At 49.5% G+C, this 17,359-nt stretch overlaps 1 protein-coding gene and 1 non-coding gene across 2 annotated transcripts; one reads left to right on the top strand and one right to left on the bottom strand.

Annotated features, from left to right (window-relative positions):
• Window positions 1-4,431: 4,431 nt before the first annotated feature.
• On the top strand, window positions 4,432-4,540 carry LOC138302261 (U6 spliceosomal RNA). Its single transcript, XR_011205353.1, has one exon. It is a non-coding gene; the product is annotated as a U6 spliceosomal RNA (small nuclear RNA).
• A 524-nt stretch (window positions 4,541-5,064) lies between these two features.
• On the bottom strand, window positions 5,065-16,185 carry LOC138301873 (G-protein coupled receptor 39-like). The gene is made up of 2 exons (XM_069242360.1): window positions 14,935-16,185; window positions 5,065-6,121 (listed from the first exon to the last, which is right to left on the bottom strand). Exons 1-2 carry the CDS (start codon window positions 15,743-15,745, stop codon window positions 5,787-5,789), a joined length of 1,146 nt encoding a protein of 381 aa, XP_069098461.1. The 5' UTR covers window positions 15,746-16,185; the 3' UTR covers window positions 5,065-5,786.
• Between the last annotated feature and the right edge of the window lie 1,174 nt (window positions 16,186-17,359).

Raw genomic sequence — 17,359 nt, 5'->3', positions numbered from 1 at the left:
TGTGACTATTTTACTCAATTGCAATTTGGGATTGCAACCAAATATCGATTCAGTATTTGGAAGAGGTGTATTTAGAGTGTCTCTTCCAAATACCAAATTGCACCTCTTCAAAGGAGGTGGAAAGCCATTAGCAAACAGAAAGGCATTGGGGTCCCTTCCCCTTTAGGAATGGTGAAAAAAATACAATTTTAAGAGTAGGTTGTGGCCCCACTGCCTACTTTTATGAAATTAAACTTACCATTTTCGTTTTTAGGGTCAAGCCTGCCAGTGCATGCAGTAGCGCATGAATCTCGCTTGCAAGACTCTGTTGAGTACAATAAAAGACTTGGAGCCCACCTGTCACTCACCATTTGTTGGTTTGCATGGCACTCTTCTTTACCGCCTTGCAATTTGTAAAGACAGGCCTGGCATAATTTCCGTTCCTCTGTGTGGAGCAGGGACTAAGCAATGATTGATTCAACTTAATTAGTGCCTGTCTGCTGCTCCCGACGTGATTGAGGTACTTTTTTGTTCTTTTTAACTTCTAGTGCCCTGTAAACAGAAGGCTTGTGACTGGCAAAAACATGCCCAGCAGGACAAACAAAATTGCAAAGTTTTATTTTTTAAAGCTAGCTTTCCTTTATCTTGCCAAGTTGTCTTTTCTCACTTTCCACTCATGTTTTCTTTTGTTTTTTCTTGTGAGCTCTCTTCTTAAAAAATAACAATTAACGTGTTCCAAATATTGCAAAGTGACATTGTTTCTTTATTATGCGTAATCTCTGAAATGATGCTTTAACATATAATTGTGCAGTACACCCCAATCTACCACACTGCAATCCACCCCACTACAGTCCACCCTAATCCACCCCACTTTACCCCACACCAATCCACCACACCCCAATCCAAACCACTTACCCCAATCCAATCCATTCCAACCCATCCCACCTCAATCCTCCCAACCTAACCCAACCTAATCTGCCCCACTCCAATTTGCCCCACTCCAATCCAAAACAATCTGCCCCAGTCTAATCCAAAACATTCTGCCCAACTCCAATCTACCCCAGTACACAACTATCTGCCCCACTTCAATCCAAAACAACCAACCTCACTCAAATCCATTTCAGTCCTCCCCACTACAATCTACCCCACTTTAATCCAAACAACCTGCCCCACTACAATCCCAAACAACCCATTCCAATCCAAAGACATCTGCCCCACTCAAATCTAGTCCACCTCACCTCACCTCACCCCAATCCAACCCACTCCATCCCAATTCACCCCACTCCAATCCACCACAATCCAGACCACACCAATCCAATAAACCTCAAACCAATCTAACCCACCCCAATCTAGCCCTGTCCAATCTACCCGACTCCAGTCCACTGTATCTCACCCAAATCCAATCCACCCACCCCAATCCACTCCAGTCCATTCCACCCCACTCCAATCCAACCCAATCCACCCCACCCTAATACAATCTGCCACCACCAATATGCCCCAATCCAAAACAATCTACCCCACTCCAATCCACAACAGTCTGCCCCACTCCAATCTGCCCTACTCCAATCCAAAACTATCTGCCCCACTTCAATCCAAAACAACCAACCTCACTCAAATCCATTTCAGTCTGTCCCACTCCAATCTGCTCCACATTAATCCAAACAACCTGCCCCACTACAATCCCAAACAACCCATTCCAATCCAAAAAATCTGCCCCACACCAATCCAGTCCACCTCACCTCACCCCAATCCAACCCACTCCATCCCAATTCACCCCACTCCAATCCACCACAATCCGGACCACACCAATCCAATCCACCTCAAACCAATCAAATCCACCCCAATCTAGCCTAGTCCAATCTACCTCACTACAATACAATATATGTCACCCAAATCCAATCCACCCCACCCCAATCCACTCCAGTCCATTCCACCCCACTCCAATCCAATCCACCCTACTCCAGTCCAATCCACCCCACTCCAATACATCCACCCCACTCCAATCCAACCCACCCTACTCCAATCCAACCCACTCACTCCAATCCAGTCCAATTTACCCCACTCTAATCAAGTCCACTGCTGCCCAGTCCACCTCACCTCACTCCAATCCAATCCACCCCATTCCAATCCAATCCACTTTAATCCACCCACTCCAGTCCAATCCAGACCACATTAATCCACCCTAATCCAGTCCAATCTACAACGCTCCAAACCACCTTAATCTACCCCACTTTGATCCAGTACACCCCTCTCCAATCAATCCACCCCACACAGTCTATTCCACCCCACTACAATCCAGCCATTCCAATCCGATCCACCCAACTCCACCCCACTGCAGTAAGCCCACTGCAGTCCAGTTCACCCCACGCCAATCCAATCCACCACACCTCAGTGCAATCCACCCCAGCCCAATTCATTTCACCCCACCCCAATCCAACCTACCCCAATCCAATCCACCCCACTCCAATCCACTTCACCCTAACCCACCCCATCCCATTTCAATCCACTCCAATCCACCTCACTCCACTCCAATCCACCCCACTCTACCCCAATCCACTCCCCCACCCCATTTCCATCCACCGCAGTCCAATCCAATCCAATTAGCCTACCCCACTCCAATCAAATCTACTCCAGTCCAGCCCACCCCAATCCACCTCAGCCCAATCAAACCCGCCCAACCCATCCCAGTTCAGTCCACTCCACTCCACTCCACTCAATCCAATCCATCCACTCCACCCTACTGCACTCCAATCCACCCCACCTCCATGCAATCCACCTCACTACAATCCACCCCAATGCAATCCAGTCCAACACACCCCACCCCAATCCAACCCACCTCACCCCACTCCAACCCAATCCATCCCACTGCAGCCCACCACACCTCAATCCAATTCACCCAACCACATTTCAATCCACCCCACCCTACTCCAATCCACCACACTCTGCTTCAATCTATCCCACTCACTTCAATCCACCACACTCTACTCAATTCCACACACTCTATCCCAACCCACCACATCCCAGTTCAGTCCACCACACTCCAATCCATCCAGCCCACCCCAATCCAATCCACCCCACCTCACTCCAATCCACCCCTCCAATCCAATCTGCCCCATTCCAATCCACCCCACCCCTTTCGAGTCCATTCTGATTTACCCCACTCCAGTCAAATCTTATCCACCCACTTCACTCCAATCCACCCCATCCCAATCATCCCACCCCATCACTCCAGTCCAAACCACCCACCCCAGTCCAATTTAATCCACCCCAGTCCATTCCATTCCAATCCCATCCACCCCACCCAATTTCAGTGCACCCCATCCCACTCCAATCCAATCCACCCCACTCCCATCCAGTCCACCCCAAACCAATCCGCCCAACTCAATTAACCGTACTCTACCCCAATTCAATCCACTCCACCTTATTCCACCCCGCTCTACTCTATGACACGCTCTGCCACTGAACCCTACTCCCCTCTACTCAACTCTACAACACTCTACTCCTCCTACTCCACGACACTCAAATAAATCCACTCTATGACACTCTACTCCCCCACTCCACCCTGTGACTCCACACCACTAACTTTTAGCCATGCTGAGCAGCAGGCACGTTGGTGTACAACATGGCAAAACACATTGCCAAAGTCAATATCTCTTGTATAGGCGAGGCCTATTGGCTTTGCCAATGCTTGTTTTAAATGTTTCCTGTTTGCCTTTAAGGAAAACAAATTGCATTAAAAAATGCTTTATTTGAAACCAATCACAGACATGGTGGTCTGCTGACCTCAGCAGACCACCATCCCGATGATGTCTGCAATTCCTAATGGGTCGCAATTTGCGACCTACCTCCTTAAATTCATGAGATATGTTGGATTGGGACCCACCAGGAATCTGTAGTTTGCAAAGTGACCTATTGGAGCATAGATTGGCTTGGAAATTACCACACTAGTCACAAGATACTGGCTGCATGTTGTGACACAGTCATATTACAGCTGGCCCCAAGAGCCTGATTCAGAGTTTGGTAGACTGGCTACTCCATCACAAACACAATGGGTGTCCAGTCTGTTTTATTACAAGTGGATTCTATTATATGGCACTTGTAATAGCACCTGTCCTCCAAACACTAAGTCAGACTCTTACTGCTGAATTTCGGATACAATAGCGGTTGAAGCCCTGCAATTCTGTATCTTACTCCAAAATAATTCTGGATCCAGACCAGGACATGTCATGGACCAGTCTATTAATGTAGCATAACAAGTCATCTTATTTTATGTAGTATTCTCTTTGGCCAGACTGTGAAAGTCTAAGCCATTATCCACAGTTAATTGATCCTGGTTAATCCCTCTTGCTCAATTTTAATGGCCTCCACGTATATAAGGAGTCTACTGAAAAGGAGGCAATTGAAAAGGAGGAAGAATGTTTATCCCTGGCATCCAATACTGTAATTATTCATTTATTTTGGTGGTACATATATGAAAATTGTAATGATACAGAGAAAATTATAATGGCCCGTGCACAAGGACGACGTGCATACCTTTCTACTGCAATTGTAAAACCTTTTTGTTGTATCCCAAAACCAAGCCTTCTTCCCCTGTGACAATAGCCAACTTAATACAGTTGTGAACCTTTGCAAAAAAAATCTCGCTGTCTACGAACATGGCAGTTAAACTACACTTATCTACATGTTACTATGCATCCAAGTTTGGGTCAGTGCCAGTTGTGATACACATCGAAACCTGCTTGTGCAGCTATTCCCAAAGCATTGCCACTAGGGTCCTGTAGGAAACAGCCACGCTTAACACGAAGGCGAGCACCATTAGAGGCCACTTCTTAAGACCTGCGGTGAACACGTGATTTGTCACCACAGTGTTCTTGGTGATACCCCTAGTAATAATTTGCAAAGTGAGAGGAGAGCAGAATAAACACACTTACCACTAATGAATCCATAGTGTCAAAGTTTTGTTGTCATTGTTTCTCAATAGAACTTGATGGTTTCATTTTTCATATTGTTTGTCTCTTACAGACCCACGGAAACATTTAATTAAAAAAATCAATCTTTATTTCATACAGTCTTGTGTTTTATAAAGTGTAACTTTATAAAAAAAACGACCCATGGTATAGGGCTGTGCACAGATATTAGCGACCAATGAACATTACAGTAGAATATTACCATAGTAATTAATGACCTTTTAGCAAAAACAAAACGTGACAGATGTGGTCTATCACACCAGTTCAGTGGCCAGTAGAGTCTCTGTGGACTTTACATGTGTACAATAATAGATAACAGTCTGCTATTGGCATGCTTCAGCCCACTTCATGGGTGAGGCGGTCATCTGCGGGATCTATGAAAGTTATACAGTGAGAGATATTGTAAGTTATTTCAGTACTTGTTACTAAAAATCATCTTCATTGGCTGTAGGTGTTATCCAAGCGGAATAAATATTATAGGAATATTTAGCAATCAGACTTACTTCACATTCAGTCAATCTATGAACCAGTTTCCTCGTTACTTCCACTGATTCATCAACATATCAATGGGAAGAGGGAGTCGTTAGTATTGTATCTTCAGACGACTCCTTACCCTAAGTTGCTAGATTCACTGGTGTGTCGCAAATATTAGATTTGGCTTTGCATAGCATACAGTGGTACCGTGTTGCAATTATAAATGGAATGCCTAATTACACATTGGGATTCAAAGCCAGATGTTCTTACGTTGTACAATGGTCATTGAATATTTTCACATTGACATTTGAACTGTAGTGTGCATTGAAATGATGCAGTTATATCAAGGCTTTGACTGTCTACGTGTCACAGATTTCCTCTACGGGAGGGGCGCTCAAGGCTGTGCAGGTCCAGGGATTCCTGGTGCCTGAGGGAGCTGTTTGGCGAGCTCTGCTTCCACTGTGGGCTGGCACAAGGGTTGAGGTGGTGTCTGAAGGCCCTGCGGAACTGCAGGGAGGTCAGGTTGTAAAGCAGAGGGTTGATGCTGGAGCTCAGGTAGTAGAACGAGTTGGTGATTGGCTGGAGCGTGATGTAGGAGCGGTAGTAGTCCTCTGTCCATTGGTTCTTGGAGCGCAGCACCATCATTAGACGTCGGGCCTGGAAGGGGACCCAGCACACAGCCAGTGCACCAACGATGCAGCCTGGGAAATAGAAGGATAGAGTGAAGGGCATAAGACAAAGAACAGTGTTCTAAACAACATTAAAGACTTATGAAAGCAAGTACCAACCATCCCAGTCCCACCATCAGTCGCGAAGCTATGAGGACGTGCACACCAGAGATGGTCTAGGTCGGAAACCTAGGCAAGCCATCATGGGACCTACGCTGGGCTGACATGCATAGACTAACAAGTGATGGAAGAGGTAAAGCTATGTAGGGCTGATGGGTGCTATAGGCTTTTATCTATCAGTTTGCATGGAAGCAGTACTTAACGCAGACCATGGGGGCCAGAATTCCCCTACTGTCCAGTGCTCAGGGATGTACCTGCTCCAATCTACAGGACAAGACTCTTGTCTAGTGCTCAAAAACACCCTCACTGCCTAATGCTCAGGAAGGTTAGGAGTGCCCTGTGTTCAGGAATACCACCCGAGTCCATTGTCTGCAAATGTCACTAGTGCCAAGTGCTCAAAAACATCTCAGTGCTCAGGAACACCCCAAGTGCTAGTCCCCCTCCGTATCCAGTGCTCAGAAATGTCCTCAGTGATGGGGTCCCCCCGTTCTGTTCACAGGACCCCTCTTCCTCCCCTTCCACTGCTTAGAAATATACCACCCACTGTGCCCAGTCGTCAGAAATATCATGAGAAATCCCTACAGTGTTCATTGCCAAAAAATACCCCTCCTGTATACAGTCCTCAGTCAAGTGATCAAGTAAAAACTCCAGTTCCCAATGTCTAGAATTAAATCCAGTGCCAGGACTCGGGAATAGTTCAAGTACATTACTTGCGATCACCCCGAGTGTCCACTTGCAAATTGTCTAGTGCTCTGCAATATAATCAGTGTATCAAGAATACCTCTGTCCGGTGCAGCAGAACATCTCAGTAATATCTCATTTATCAATGCAGCACAATACCCCACTGTCCAGTGTGCAGGAATACCGCACTGTCCAGTGCAGCAGAACATCTCAGTGCTCAATGCAGCAGTAATACCTCACTGACCAATGTAGCAGAATACCTCACCGTCCAATATAGAGTAATACCTCAGTGTGCAATGCAACAGCTCAATGCAGCACAATACCCCACTGTCCAGTGCACATAAATACCTCAGTGCAGCAGAATACCCCACTGCAGCACCATACCCCAGTGTCCAATGTACAGAATTACCCCAGTGTCTAATGTAGCGGAATACCTCACTCTCCAATGCAGCGGAATACTCCACTGTCCAATGTACAGGAATACCCCAGTGCCCAATGCAGCAGAATACTTCAATGTCCAATGTAGCAGAATACTCCACTGACCAATGTACAGTAATACTGCAGTGTTCAATGCAGCAGAATACCTTACTGTCCAATGTACAGGAATCCCTCAATGCCCAATACAGCAGAATACGTCACTGTCCAATGCAGCAGAATACCCCACTGTCCAATGTACAGGAATACCCCAATGCCTAATGCATCGGAATACTTAACAGTCCAATGCAGCATAATACTGCACTGTTCAGTGTACAGGAATACCCCAATGCAGCGGAATACCTCACTGTCCACTGCAGCAGATTACCCCACTGTCCAATGTACAGGAATACCGCAGTGCTCAATGAAGCAGAATACCTCACTGTCAACTGCAGTGGGATACCGCACTGTCAAATGTACAGGAATACCGCAGTGTTCAATGTACGGGAACATCCCAGTGCCCAATGCAGCCAAATACTCCACTGTGCACTGGGGTACCCCGATGTGTACCTGTGTCCAATACAAAGGCGTACCTTAGTAGCTAGAGCACTGCAACAGATAAAGGTCTGATACGCTGCAACAACCCAGTTTTCATTTCTCAGGAATACCCTTCCTCCAGTTTCCAGTTCTTAGGACACTAAGGGGGTCATTCTGACCCTGGCGGTAATTACCGCCAGGGCGGAGGTTGGCGGTAGCACCGCCAACAGGCTGGCGGTGCTCCGCCGGGCATTCTGACTGCGGCGGTACAGCCGCGGCCAGAAGTGGAAAGCCGGCGGTGTACCGCCGACTTTCCGCTGCCCATGGGAATCCGCCATGGCGGTGCAGCTTGCTGCGCCGCCATGGGGATTCTGACACCCCATACCGCCATCCTGTTCCTGGCGGTTCGCCCGCCAGGAACAGGATGGTGGTATGGGGTGTCGAGGGGCCCCTGGGGGCCCCACAAAGATTTTCACTGTCTGCTTTGCAGACAGTGAAAATCGCGACGGGTGCCACTGCACCCGTCGCACCCCTTCAACTCCGCCGGCTCAATTCTGAGCCGGCTTCCTTGTTGACGGGGCTTTCCCGCTGGGCCGGCCGGCGTTCTTCTGGCGGTCGCCCACCGGCCCCGCGGGAAAGCCAGAATGACCGCCGCGGTCTTTAGGCGGGAACCGCTTGGCGGGCGGCGGGCGACGACCGCCGACCGCCGCGGTCAGAATCACCCCCTAACAGTCTTCAGTATTTAGTACACGGGAACACCTCCAGGGAGGAGGCATTTGGAACAATTACAATATCCAGAGGTCAGGAATATCACGTCCTCAGTGCCCAGTGATCAACAGAGCTACCACTGTGCAGTGGTCAGATTTAACCTTACTATCCAGCGCTCAGGAAGATGCTACATCGGGTAGTCGGGACTACCCCTGTGTCACGTGCTGAGAAATATACTGATGTGCCAGTACTTAAAGATACCCGTGTCCAGTGCTGAGACTGAGCCTAGTGGCAAGTATTCAGGAATAACCCGGTGTTGAGTGCTGAGAAATATACTGATGTACTAATAGTCAAAAATACCCGAGTCTGGTGCTGAGAATGCGCCCAGTGTCCAGTACTCAGACATACCCAAGTGCCGAGTAGGTTGAAAAATGTATTGATGCACCAGTAGTCAAAGATGCCTGTGTCCAGTGCTGAGAATGGCCCAGTGGCCAGTATTCAGGGATACCCGTGCTGAGAAATATACTGATACTAATACACAAAGATACCCGTGCATGTGCTTAGTGTCTAGTGCTCAGGAATACCCCTGTGCCGAGAGCTGAGAAATATACCCATTTCCAGTTCTGAGAATGCCCCAGAGTCCAGTATTTAGGAACACCCCAGTGCCGAAAGCTGACAAATATACCGATGTACCAGTACTCAAAGATACCCGTGTCCAGTGCCGAGAATGCCCCACTGTCCAGTATTCAGGAATACCCCCGTTCCTAGTTCTAAGAGATATACAGATGTACTATTACTCAAAGATACCTGTATCCAGTGGTGAGAATGAGCCTAGCGTCCAGTATTCCGCTATACCCAGGTGCCGAGAAACATACCCAAGTACCAGTACTCAAAGTTACCCGTGTCCAGTGCTGAGAATGTGCCTAGCGTCCAGTGCTCAGAAACATCCCTGTGTGTAGTGTTCAATAATGCCACTTAGCCTGTGTCCAAAGGTAAACAATACTACAGGTGTGGAGTGATCATGGTTTCCCACAGGGCCCAGTGCTCAGGAACCCCCCCAGTGCTGACTACTCTGAATTATCACCACCGACCAATGCCCAAGACACGCCGAGTCCAGTGTGAGGAAACCCCCACTGTTTAATACTCAGGAAAGTGAGCACTGCAAGTATTTTCAACACTGGACACGACAATTATAACGTTCCTCGGTGTACTCTGGAACACCCTAGAATTCAGCAACCACGAATACCCCTACGCCCACAAAGTCTTCATTGTGTACAGGAATAACTCTACTCCAGTTTCCAGTTCTGAGGAACCTTACCATTGTCGTGTACAAAACTGAAAATACTTGCAGTGCTCAGACCAAAGGAATGTTCTGATTTTACAGGATTCAAAACTATAACTTTTTATGTGGTGGTCAGGAATATGCCTACTGTCCAGTGATGCTCCTAGTGACGGATACCACCATTGAGCAGTGTGTACAAATACCGCTCGGCCCGAGTTCCATGTGCAAGAATGACTTCAGGGAACATTTCGATTTCCTCATTAACCAGTGCCCAGAAATACTAATGCTCAGTGCTGAGGAATAACCGACTGTCAAATGCTCAGATGTAATCTCAGTGCCCTGTGCTTAGAAACACGCATAGTGTCTAGTTTTTTATCAACATCCCAAGTACCTAGTAGGAAAACCCCAGTGCCTAGTGCTCAGCAATGCGCCTAGCGCTAGTACCCGGAAATATCACCCGTGTTCAGCATGCACGAATAACCCTCTCCTAGTGTGCGATTCCCACCAATGCCCCTCGAGCTCACAAATACCGATCTCTCTGTGCCCAGTGTACTTAAATAATACTAGTGTGCAGTGAGCAGGGGTAAAGTCAGTGCTGATGAACAAAAAGTGTTCATTGGTAAGAAATACCTAAGAGTTCCTTGTACTGTGATAATAAAGACAGCCAGTGTCTTGAAGACCCCAATGTTCAGTGCTCAGGAATACCCAGTGTTCACTGCATCACAGTAAGACTAAGGATAGCCAGCGCCTTGAACACCCCAATGTCTAATGATCAGGTATATCCAGTGTTCACTGCATCATAGTAATAATGAAGACAACTAGTGTCTTAAACACCCCAATGTTCAGTGCTCAGGAATACCCAGTGTTCACTGCATCACAGTAAGACTAAGGATAGCCAGCGCATTGAACACCCCAATGTCTAATGATCAGGTATATCCAGTGTTCACTGCATCATAGTAATAATGAAGACAACTAGTGTCTTAAACACCCCAATGTTCAGTGCTCAGGGATACCCAGTGTTCACTGCATCACAGTAAGACTAAGGATAGCCAGCGCATTGAACACCCCAATGTCTAATGATCAGGTATATCCAGTGTTCACTGCATCATAGTAATAATGAAGACAACTAGTGTCTTAAACACCCCAATGTTCAGTGCTCAGGGATACCCAGTGTTCACTGCATCACAGTAAGACTAAGGATAGCCAGCGCATTGAACACCCCAATGTCTAATGATCAGGTATATCCAGTGTTCACTGCATCATAGTAATAATGAAGACAACTAGTGTCTTAAACACCCCAATGTTCAGTGCTCAGGGATACCCAGTGTTCACTGCATCACAGTAATAATGAAGACAACCAGTGTCTTAAACACCCCAATGTTCAGTGCTCAGGGATATCCAGTGTTCACTGCATCATAGTAATAATGAAGACAACCAGTGTCTTAAACACCCCAATGTTCAGTGCTCAGGGATACCCAGTGTTCACAGCATCACAGTAAGACTAAGGATAGCCAGTGTCTTGCATGCCTCAATGTTCAGTGCTCAGGGATACCCAGTGCTCACTGCATAGTATTACCAAAGTCAACCAGTGTCTTGAACGCCCCCGTGTCCAGTAACAGGAATCCCGAGTGTTCACTGCATAGTCATTCTAAAGACAACCCGTGTCTTGAATACCTCAATGTCCAGTGATCAGGAACCCTCGGAGCCTGATTCACAAGGTCAGCTTAAACGCTTGTGAAAGTTTACGTTTGTTTTGGAATTCATTTAAGTTTACGACTGTGGAGCCTCTGCAACCGGGCGGAGAGTTTTGCACATAAAAAGGTACAACCAGCCCTGGAGTTCTGCTCCTCGAATGCGGAGCCTCCGCAGTCGTAAACTGAAATTTAAATTGGAGTTTGTGAATTCCAAAACAAACGTAAACTTCCACATATGTGTAAGTTTACCTTTGCACAGTGCATAGTAATACTGAAGACAACCGGTGTCTTCAATACCCCAGTGTCCAGCGCCGAGGAACTCCCCCCCAGCCCGGGGCTCTGGTACATCCCTAGCAGTGTTTGCAATGGAAAAATAGAAGTGCGGGTGCTCCGCAGCCGAGGGCCTGCTTGTTTCTGAGAAGTGCCGCTACTCCAATCAAAAGTATTACGTTTTTCTTGAGAAGTGCAGGTACTCTCCCTCTCTAAATAAAAAAGTGCCGGTACTCAGTCCCAGACAGTACCGGCCCATTTAAAGCACTGATCTGTAGTGTATAATGCTGAGAGTAACACTAGTATCCAGTGCTCAGGAACTCTCCACTCAAACCAATACCCATGCACTGGCCGTGTTGTGTCTGCAGCTCTTTGTGCCCTGCACTCACTATCTCCCTGCTGTCACTGCCCTGCCTCTCCTGCACTCACTATCTCCCTGCTGTCACTGCCCTGCCTCTCCTGCACTCACTATCTCCCTGATGTCACTGCCCTGCCTCTCCTGCACTCACTATCTCCCTGCTGTCACTGCCCTGCCTCTCCTGCACTCACTATCTCCCTGCTGTCACTGCCCTGATTTACTTACACTGCCCCCACAACTACAGTCACTGCTCTCACTGCCCTGCCTCTCCTGCACTCACTATCTCCCTGCTGTCACTGCCCTGCCTCTCCTGCACTCACTATCTCCCTGCTGTCACTGCCCTGCCTCTCCTGCACTCACTATGTCCCTGATGTCACTGCTCTGCCTCTCCTGCACTCACTATCTCCCTGCTGTCACTGCCCTGATTTACTTACACTGCCCCCACAACTACAGTCACTGCTCTCACTGCCCTGCCTCTCCTGCACTCACTATCTCCCTGCTGTCACTGCCCTGACTCACTTACACTGCCCCCACAACTACAGTCACTGCTCTCACTGCCCTGCCTCTCCTGCACTCACTATCTCCCTGCTGTCACTGCCCTGCCTCTCCTGCACTCACTATCTCCCTGCTGTCACTGCCCTGCCTCTCCTGCACTCACTATCTCCCTGCTGTCACTGCCCTGCCTCTCCTGCACTCACTATCTCCCTGCTGTCACTGCCCTGATTTACTTACACTGCCCCACAACTACAGTCACTGCTCTCACTGCCCTGCCTCTCCTGCACTCACTATCTCCCTGCTGTCACTGCCCTGACTTACTTACACTGCCCCCACAACTACAGTCACTGCTCTCACTGCCCCGCCTCTCCTGCATTTACTATCTCCCTGCTGTCCCTGCCCTGACTTACTTACACTGCCCCCACAACTACAGTCACTGCTCTCACTGCCCCGCCTCTCCTGCACTCACTATCTCCCTGCTGTCACTGCCCTGACTTACTTACACTGCCCCCACAACTACAGTCACTGCTCTCACTGCCCCGCCTCTCCTGCACTCACTATCTCCCTGCTGTCACTGACCTGACTTACTTACACTGCACACACAACTACAGTCACTGCTCTCACTGCCCCGCCTCTCCTGCACTCACTATCTCCCTGTTGTCACTGCCCTGATTTATTTACACTGCCCCACAACTACAGTCACTGCTCTCACTGTCCTGCCTCGCCTGCACTCACCGTCCTGACTCACATGACCTCACTATCTCCCTGCTGTCACTGCCCTGCCTTACTTACACTACCCCACAACTAGTCACTGTTCTCACTGTCCGGACTCACATGACCTCACTATCTCCGTGCTATCACTGCCCTACCTTATTTACACTGCCCCACAACTACAGTCACTGCTCTCACTGTCCTCCCTCACCTGCACTTACTCTGTCTTCCCTGCGCTCACTTCTCTCACCGGAGCCCAGTATCTCCCTGCTGTCACTGCCCTGATTTACTTACACTACCCTACAACTATTCACTGTCTCACTGTCCTGACTCACCTGACCCCACTATCTCCCTGCTGTCACTGCCCTGATTTACTTACACGACCCACAACTAGTCAGTGCTCTCACGGTCCTGCCTCGCCTGCACCCACTATCTCCCTTCTGTCACTGCCCTGCCTTACTTACAGTACCCCACAACTAGTCACTGCTCTCACTGTCCTGCCTCGCCTGCAATCACTGTTCTGACTCACCTGACCTCACTATCTCCCTGCTGTCACTGCCCTGCCTTATTTACACGATCCACTAGTCACTGCTCTCACTGTCCTGCCTCACCTGCACTCACTGTCCTGATTCGCCTGACCCCAAAATGTCCCTACTGTCACTGCCCTGTCTTATTTACACTACCCCACAACTACAGTCACTGCTCTCACTGTTCTGCCTCACCTGCAGTCACTGTCCTAACTCGCCTGACCCCACTATCTCCCTGCTGTCACTGTCCTGCCTTATTTACACTACCCTACTAGTCACTGCCCCTCACTGTCCTGCCTCACCTGCACTGGCTGCGCTTTTCAGCTCTTCCTACAGCCCTGTCTCCCCAGTTCTTAATGTCCATCCGCAAATGTCCCCCAACTTCGACTCATTTCCCGTCTCACCTTGTCATATTGCCCATCCTCACCTGCAGTTACTTCTCCCTCACATTCATTCTCTTCGTCTCACCTGCACTCACTCACTGCCACGACTCGGCTGCCCTCACCGCCTCTCTTTTTCACTTCCTGTCCCGTTCCATCTGCTCCCACTGCTCCGCTCCACCCGCACCTACCCCACTCTACCTTCCCTGCACTCGCCATACAGTCTCACGTGCACCTATTGCACTCTCTCGCCAGCTCCGAGTGTCCTGCATTGCACGCTCTCACAGTGCTACACCTGCACTCACTGAGAGCACTTTACCTGCTCTCCTTCACCGTGCCATACTCCGCCTGCTCTCACCTACCTGATTAGCTTGCGCACACTGCCGTACCTCACGCGCCCTCACAGGCCTGCCTCACGTGCCCGCTCAGCCGTGCATCACGTGACCCTCACCTCAACATGTAGAATACAGCATGGCGCACTCTGATGCTTGTTAGGGAACCCTCTTATATCGGCGCCCGGGCAGGCTGCTAACGTTGCACACTTCTAGGCTTTGTGCCTCTGCTTTGGTTGCCCACTCTCCCTAGTTGTCACACTTGATGACGTGGATGGAAAAAGTGTGGTTTTGAAGTGTAAAGAAGGAAAGATGGTTTCTTGGAGGTCCTACTCACCCAGCATGAGGACGTTCTGCTTCCTGATACAGGTCTTTCCTGGCCTCCGGCACTTGGCCAAGACCTGGCCAGTGGGACTCCGGACACAGATGGAGCCGGCACGGCTGCGCTGGAGGGCCTGCATCATCCGCCGACAGGTCACCGCCACGGCCAGGAGCACCAGGATATATAGCCCGAAGGACACAAAGACGGCGATGGCGAAGAGGTGCTCCTGGGCCAGGAGGTTGGTGCAGATCCAAAGGGGGGCACGCAGAGGGTCCCCAACCTGATTGAAAGGCAGATAGGCATCCTCCATGCCCATGGTGAAGAGGGTGGGCAAGGCAGCCAGCACGGCAAGGGCCCACACCAGTGCCACCAACTTCCAGGTGCGCGAGCTAGACATCAACTTGACCTGGAACGGGTGACAGGTCACCAAGTAACGCTCGCAGCTGAATGCCAGGATGTTGAAGATAGTGGCATAGCTTGACACTTCCCAGAGCGCGTAGAAGCCCTTGCACCCCACAGTGCCGCTGGGCCAGGGGTAAGGGCACCAGATGATGCTGTAGAGCTCGGTCGGGATGCCCACCAGCAGCACCAGCAGATCCGAGCAGGCCAGGCTGCAGAGGTGTTGGCTGACAGAGGCCTGGATGAGGCAACGGCCCCTCATCTTCCGGATGACACGGATCACTAAGGTGTTCCCCAGCACCCCACACACAAAGAGTGCCCCATACACCAGCGTGATGCCCACCTTGGCTTCCAGGCTCAACCTTACCAAGGTCTGAAGATCCTGGATTGACTCTTTTGAGCTATGACTAATGTTCTTCATGGCCATCCCAAGTGACTAGGACTCTATGTGCTAAAGCAGAACTCCTCTGCGCCACTGACAAATGTCATACTGCCATGGAAAATGGCCACCACTGGGCAGATAGAGGGAGACTCTTGGAAAGTCTTGAGGTTGAGCAACAGTTGTTATCTGGCGTCCAGTGGCTAACAGGACTCAACTTTTGGGGGCATCAGGAACATGTCAGGCGATTCTCACTCGCTCCACCCGGTGGGGAGGTGACAAGTCCTCGCTGTGCATGAAAGATCTTTAGTTTCATCTATCCACCCAAGGGAGGGGGTCCCACTGTGCTATCGTTGGGTAGGCTGGCCGGGTCGTCAAGTAAAGTCCTGCCCTCCAGTGCTGGCCACGGCCGGCAGCTCTGTGTGATGAAAAGATACTGGGGCTTGGAAGGTTGCGGCTTGCACGCCTCGTGCCTCCTCCTTCCTCTCCCCCTGGTACCGCCTCCTCTCCATCCTCTTTCCAAGCTCCTCTAGCCTTCAGTGCAAGGACCCCACGGTCTGCACTCAGAAGGCCAGCACAAGGAGGAGCAAAGAGGAAGTGATGGATGAAGGGCCAGGGAGCTCGTTCTCCACACACCCGGCCAGGGGAAAGTTAAAGGATGGAGACAGGAGCCTGCTGCCACTTCCTGCCTCTCCGAGCCCTCCTCTGCACTGCAAACATTCCTGCTTTATCTGGAGGCGATCGACGGGGAATCGACGGCTCCTGCCACCACACACAGCCACTGGTGTAGAGCTGCCTCTCTAGGCATCTACAGTCCGGTTTAAGTTCAGGGACCAGAGCGCAGCCCCTCCCATTATCTCTGAGTTTGGGAAACCGAAAAGAGAACTTATTAAACAGATAAATAACAGGCCTTTGTGAGCCAGTGGTGAGCATGGAACAGAGTTTGGCGAGGGCTTTGGAAAACATTTTGGAGGCACTGGATTTCAGCTGATAGGACGAAGCAGGGTTGTGAGGGTAATAGACAGTAGGAAGAATGGGATGATGGAACCTGGATCTGGGTATAATGTGACATTAGGGAGGTTTATAAAAAAGGTGGAGTTTTGGGTTTGGAGTAATTTGGTGGGATATTATTTTTAGTACTATGACACTAGAGAGAGAAGGACACAGGAGGCTTTGGATGAAGAAACGTCTGGAGATGGCAGGGCATACATGGTTGTAAGGGGCAGTGGAAGATATGGCTTTGGGGTGAGTGGAAGACTTTGGGCACTTCTGGGACATGACTGGGGGTTTAGGGGAGTGATGTGAAACTGGACCTGAGGGTGATTGGACATAGATCGGGAGATGATGGGACATCTGTGGGAGTTTGGACATGATGGGATCTGGGTGGAAGTTAAAAGGAACTAGAAACTAAGGGGTTTGGGGTGATGGGACACGTAAAGGGTGTGGGAATAGTTGTACCCAAGACTGGCTAGGGCACAATAAAATACACATGGCTGTTAAAGGGGTTCATGGGGACTATGCAAAACATCAGGAGCTTGTGGTGTTGTGGAATTGTTAAGCAGTTTCTCCCACAATGACGCGCTGAGGAGCTACTGTAGGTATCATCAGCAGCTTCAGAGAATGCCAGAATCATATTTGGAGAGCATTACTACCAGTGGTGCA

Source organism: Pleurodeles waltl, chromosome 6, assembly GCF_031143425.1.
Source record: "Pleurodeles waltl isolate 20211129_DDA chromosome 6, aPleWal1.hap1.20221129, whole genome shotgun sequence".
NCBI lineage: Eukaryota > Metazoa > Chordata > Amphibia > Caudata > Salamandridae > Pleurodeles > Pleurodeles waltl.
The sequence above is the reverse complement of the archived record's forward strand: the minus strand, read 5'-3'. Positions and strand labels throughout refer to the sequence as shown.

Coding starts and splice junctions, on each gene's coding strand:
- LOC138301873 (XM_069242360.1), bottom strand. CDS start 15,745: ATGGCCATGAAGAACATTAGTCATAGCTCAAAAGAGTCAATCCAGGAT. Junction 6,122..14,934: donor GCAGAACGTCCTCATGCTGG/GTGAGTAGGACC, acceptor TCTATTTCCCAG/GCTGCATCGTTGGTGCACTG.